Source organism: Triticum dicoccoides, unplaced genomic scaffold (genome assembly GCF_002162155.2).
Source record: "Triticum dicoccoides isolate Atlit2015 ecotype Zavitan unplaced genomic scaffold, WEW_v2.0 scaffold84086, whole genome shotgun sequence".
NCBI classification, from domain to species: domain Eukaryota; kingdom Viridiplantae; phylum Streptophyta; class Magnoliopsida; order Poales; family Poaceae; genus Triticum; species Triticum dicoccoides.
This window is the reverse complement of record NW_021304118.1, coordinates 2,131-8,213: the sequence shown is the minus strand read 5'-3', so window position 1 is coordinate 8,213 and position 6,083 is coordinate 2,131. Positions and strand designations below refer to the sequence as shown.

The following is a 6,083-nucleotide window of genomic DNA, read 5'->3' as shown; positions in this document are numbered from 1 at the left end:
CCCAGGTTGCTAGTTGACTGTTGACCATGACCATGAAATACTAACCAAGTTGTTGACTATTAACTTTTACGAAAAAGCTCACGAGATGTAAAAGAAATCATAAATTCAAACAAGAGCTTGCAAATACGAAAAAAAGTTCTCGCATTCGAAAATTGCTCATGAATTTGGAAAAAGTTCATCGATTTTTCAAAAGTTCATGAATTTAAAAAAAGTTCAAAAATTTGCAAAAAGTCCATTGATTTTGAAGAAAAGTTCATTAATTCTGGAAAATAAATTTCACGGATTTAAAGAGCTTCATGAACTAGAAAAGTTTTCACCAAAATTCAAAGAATTTCATAAATTGGAACAAAGCTCACAAAATTCGGGAAAAAGTTCATGAATTTGAGAAATGTTCACGAATTTGAAAAAGTTCATGACTTGGAAAAAGTTCATAATTTCAAAATGGTTTAAAAAACTAAGAAATGTTCATGAATTTGCAACGAATTTTTTTCTAATTTAAAAATGTTCACGCATTTGAAAAATGAAAAAAATAAAAAAGAATAAAAGGAAAAAGGTCCTCGGGTTCGAGAAATTTTTTGAGTATCCGAAAAGTTCATGAATTTAAGAAAAGTTCCCGAATTTGAAAAATGGCCACGAAATTAATAAAAGTTTGCACAAAATTAAACATGGGACAGCACCTCCAAATAGGGATTGGCACGACAATCCACTCTACCATGAACAAAGAAACATGATTTATCAACATGGGACAAGAATTATATTGGACTGGGCATCATGCTGGCCCTCTTGGGGTCTCTCCTTGATTTTTTAACACGTCAGCTTGTCCCACCAATCTCAAAGCTTTCGCAACAATCTATACTATCGTATACCTATGCTGGATGTTAGGCACGACACCATACGGTATACCTATCCCTGAATTCCGGGTAACAGAGACTGTCGTCATGCTCAGGTCGTAGAACCGGTGATAATGGAAGCACCCTTCCGTTGAGCCGCCTCCTTGCACTCCATGCAGTGGCGAATCTTAGATGAAAATGAAGGGCAGGCTCAACTTCTCAATACAAGGGTTAGAACATGTAAACAACAGGCTAGACACTAGACAGTGGGCTGAGATGGGCTAAAAACTAGTAGTAAATTTTCGTTTTTCAGTTTCAGAGGGCAGGCTTGAGCCTGTTGAAGCATGCCCGGTAGAATCGCCACTGACTCCATGGGCATACAATGTGCCATCGGCCGCACGGCGCAACCCCAATATCACTCCGGAGCGGCTAGCTAGTGCTGCCACCATCGTGCTCCAGTATGAGCATGCACGTTGACGCTAGGCCGGTGGGCAATCTGCAACCTCATTGCAGGATTGTCCATGGGAGCACCTCGTAGATTGCATCCATGGCGAACCTGGCTGGATCGGCTAATTGCTTGAACGTGGCTGGCAACTCGGCATGAAGCGCGTATTGTCTTTTGTATTGGATGAATCATAGAATGAGAAAAACACTCAATTGGAAAAGAAGTCAATCTCAACTTACTAATGATAATAGTTAATCAACTGATTGATCGGCTCATAACCTTGCGGCACTCGAAGATGTGGTGGGGGAAATCTACGAAACCCATGTTGGCACACAGTGCACCAAGTTCATCAGCAATGTTGGGGGCATCCAACGGTGCAGGAGTTGTAGTTGGTGCGGCCAAGAATGCATGCATTTTGATTCATAGTTCATAAGTAGCCTGTACCTAAGTACCTGTATGTACTCCACGTGATTTTAGGGGTAGGCGAGCTTTGAGATTGGTGGGATTAAGCTGACAAGTCAAAAATCAAGGTGGGGCCCCAAGACGACCTCATTGTGGGATTATCAAGACTGGATTGAGGAACAAAATGAGTGGTGATTGGATGAATCATAGAATGATATGTTACAATGAGCAAGATGTATATGATAGTATTGAAGAAACCATCGAGCGATTTGCTTTCCAAAATTCTTATTAAGGTATAGCTTCTTCTTCCATTGAAATCCTTTCATTTGGTATCAATCTTTTGTATCATCTATATATGCATATATTGTCTTTTGATTGGATTTGTCTTGTTTTATTAGTTGACCCATCATGGAACAAATGTTGCCATTAAATATTCTGTTTGGTCTCCTATAGGTTGACTTTGTATGCCTTGAAACTAGAGTTTTTTGAGGTAGTTTTCAACCCTTAATTTCTCTCCTGGGGCATTAGCCAATCCTGGCCCCACCACTGCATGAGAGTACCTTGGAGATTGCATCCATGACGAACCTGGCTGGATCGGCTAACTTCTTAAACGTGGCTGGTAGATCAGCACAGAGCACGTTCGTAACCTTGCGGCACGCGATGTTGTAGTTTGAGAAATATGCGAAATCCATATTGGGCCAAAGCGTGTCGAGTTCGTCGGCAACGCTGGCAGCGTCCAACAATGTGGAGGAGCCATAATTTTTATTTTACAGAACTGGCGCCACCAAGAATGCATGTGTTTTTATTCTTAGGTCATACAAATAGCCTATACCTATGATTGGTATGTACTCCAAGCAATTTTTGGGGATAGGTGAGCTTTGAGATTTGGTGGGACTAAATTAACGTGTGAAAAATCAAGAAGGTACCCTATGACTTACAACATGAACCCAGCCTCTGTTTCACGCCTTATTATGAAGGGAAACCTTGACGCAGTGGTAAACCTGCACAAGTGAGAGCTACATGCACCGAGTTATCTTTTTTCTTTTACGCCTTATTACACCTTCAAAAGGAAACAATGCTTAGGGCCCTTGAGCACTCTCTGGGCCTCAAACTGGGCCTTCCTCTGTCTCACCCAAAAAGAAAATATAGCCTAAAAGACCAAAAAGAAATTCTCAAAAAAAAACACCAAAAAGAAAATAATCCCCAATCCCGATTCCCTACGCCGCCGGTGGATTCTCGCCGCGTCGTCGTCCACAAAAGAGGCGCTCTCGCCGCCGGGGGCCTCCTCCCGCGCGCCGTCAGCTTCGCGGAGAAGTCCCCCCCGTGACGTCACCCTCGTCCTCGCCGAGGAAACCCGCGTCGCCGCCGGCGATGGTCGCCGCGCAGGAGCCGAGGAAGGAGTGCCCGCCGGACCTAAGGAGCGGACTATTCAGTGCCGACGACTTCCGCACGTACAGCCGCAAGGTGAAGCCCTGCTCCCCCCTTACTTCTTTCCGCCGCTCCGTTGAGTCACCGTGTTGCGCGTCGAGCGAAGCCCTGGGTTTGGGCCGCCTCTGCCGGTGAGCATTGGCGGGTGTGCCGTGGGTATCCTCGCCTCCGAGTGGATGCCGTGATCGTCATCGCTCGGCGGCATGTGCCTCTCGGCTTGGTGACCGGTCCTTTGGCGGCACATACACAGATGACTGCACATTGCTTACTTTAGATGGCACTGTAGCCATGCGGTCAGGCAAATTTAGCCGTCAGATTGATAGTACTAATCAGCAGCCCTAGTTGCGTTACATCTTAGAATTCAAATTTCAGAGTTGTTATACTGTAGTAGCAGTAGTAGAGATAATCAAACAACTTACGCTCTAGAGTGAATATTGTTCATGTCAACATGTGTGACTATTTTCCGCTTGGGATTTGTAAATTTAGTTATGTGGCAGCTAAATAGTTGATCCTTAATTTATGTTCCAGCAACTGGGCGGCGAAGATAGGCTCAGTACCCTGACCGACGATCTTTTACTGTCCATCTTGGGGAGAGTCAGTTCACGTGTAGCTGCAAGGACAAGTGTGCTCTCTACACGGTGGAGGCGTCTTAGTTGGTGGCTGCCTGAGCTAAGCATCAATGTCAAGGATTTCCTATCTGCTCCGTGTGCTGACCCTATTGAGGCAAATGATATGGAACAAGCTATGGCGTCTTTAACCAAAGCAACCAGGAGTTTGTTGGATAAACAACAGAGAGAATCCAGTATCTCAAGTTTGCACCTTAACCTCTATTTGATCGGCAATTTCCTTTGCGAAGTTGGCCAACTCATAGGTGATGCAATCGACAGTGGTTTGTTGAAAGATTTGGATCTCACCATTCTTGATGAGATGGAGCCTCTCGACTGTACTGAGGAAGAGCTTCAACAGCCAGCTCAAGACATAGATGCCTTTTTCACTGCCTACCCTAGTGTGCTCCTCTGCCTCACAAAGCTGTCTCTAAAAAATATAGGCTTTGACAAATTGGACATGCACCATGTCCTGTTTGACTGCTGCAAGCAACTGAAGCATCTAAAACTTCATCATTGTGATACTGGTTCCTTCTCTCTCTTTAAGATTGATGCACCAGGCTCAAAACTCCGTGTTCTAGAAATCGAGAAGTGTCGCTTTCTGAGAATCGACCTGGTGTGCCTCCCGAAATTAGAGAAGTTCTTATGGGAGACCTGGGTATCTCAGGTTGCCCCATTGACCTTTGGTTTTGTCCCATCTCTTGGGGAATTAGAACTCTCAAGTGGTTCAAATTGTGATCAACGCTTATTTAGATTAAGTGAACTTCTACATGGAGTAACAAGCATACATACTCTCACATTGGATTTCCAAGGAGAAACCGTAAGTACTTCTTTATTTTCGCTAAATGGTACTTTATTTGGTATTTGTCATGTCGTTGCAGATATAGAAGTTACATCATGGATGTGTTTATGTATGATAGAGAACAAACGTAGCTGTAAATTCTTTGATAATCTCACTTATGTGCTTGCAAACTATCAATTCTTATTTTGTTTGTTTATTTAATGTTGTGATCAGCTTTGGGTGCAACCTGAAATGGAGGAACTTCGCACCGCATTCAGCAAACTAAGGAAGCTGTTCGTATGTGGTATATTTGTTGAATTTGACATTTCATGGATGACAGCTTTCTTGCAGCAGCACCATCTATCGAAATGTTGCATATTGAGGTGATGTCTTTGTCTGTATTTATTTTCTTGTCCACATTTGGAGCTTTATTTTTTCACAAATTTTGGTGGAAGGTTGATTAAAACTTGGTTCAGTTGACATATCTAATGAATCGGTAACACACATGCAGGTATGGGAACATACATGCGGTGTGGGCGAGGCCAGACCTGCTTCCTACCATGACAGAAAGAGTCCTCGGTGGGAAATGTACTTGGACAGCAGCTCCGAGAACAGGCTTCTAAAAGAGCTAGAATTTGCTGGATTTAAATCAATCGAACAACAGTTTACATTTATAAGATCCATGTTGGAACGATGTCCCAACTTGCAGAAGATAGTTCTGAGAGATGAGGAGCAGTGCGATGACTGCGACACCCTTAAGGTACCTCGTCCTTCGAGATTTCCAAGGAAGGAAGATGAGCAAGAAATGGTGGTTAAGCGGATTAGAGATGAAATGTTCTCGCCAGAGATACTTTTTTATGAGTACGAAGAGAGCTGACATATCTCAGTCCAAATAATTTTTTATACTTATAGTTAACAGGGATCTAGGCACATGACCTGTCTTACAACCAGCACTATGAACAATCTGCAAGTAACACACTCTTCACTGGAAATAACTAACGAAGCAAGAAGATGATATCTTTTGGTTACCCGCGGTGAAGTGATTACTTTATGCAGCTCATCCATGGATTTCATCCTGACCATGCATTCAGAGAGTGTGTATTCGTAATTCTCGGGCCTGCTGTCTCTATACCCAGCAAACTTGTCTTCTTTCTGACTCAAGTCATCATCTTTTTGAGTCGCGCTGTCTTCTTTCTGAAATCAAAGGCCTTCTTTACAGCAGCAAAATATCTGGGAGATAATTTCATGAGCGATAGACAGATGTGTAGACAAATCGGATAGGATCAGTGGGGTGCTTATTCGACTTTACAACACCAGAATACTGGGAGATAATTCCATGAACAATAGACAGATCTGGTGACAAATCAAACTAAAAAACAGAAGTTTACATAGGGACCGGGATGTCTGAATTCTGCCCAGGACGTGAGTTTGTGGAGTGAGGAACCCGCGGGTATCCCTGCTGCTGCTGCCGCCTCTGGTTGTTCATTTTGGTCGCCTCGCCATCTGCCACGTCTCCACAACTGGAGCAGAAGCCTTAAGGATAGGTTAGCTCCTTGTTAAAGACAATTTACAGATTTTTTCCTCAAAAAAAA

At 43.3% G+C, this 6,083-nt stretch overlaps 1 protein-coding gene across 2 annotated transcripts; it reads left to right on the top strand.

The window, feature by feature from the left end:
- Nucleotides 1-2,926: 2,926 nt before the first annotated feature.
- Nucleotides 2,927-5,751, top strand: LOC119348076. Of its 2 annotated transcripts, none has more exons than XM_037616457.1 (3): nt 2,927-3,141; nt 4,726-4,874; nt 5,003-5,751. In XM_037616457.1, exons 1-3 carry the CDS (start codon nt 3,049-3,051, stop codon nt 5,112-5,114), a joined length of 354 nt encoding a protein of 117 aa, XP_037472354.1. In that variant the 5' UTR covers nt 2,927-3,048; the 3' UTR covers nt 5,115-5,751. The 2 variants fall into 2 exon arrangements, 1 of the variants encoding a protein (XP_037472354.1); XR_005168710.1 differs by lacking the exon at nt 2,927-3,141 and adding an exon at nt 4,401-4,530.
- Nucleotides 5,752-6,083: the final 332 nt, after the last annotated feature.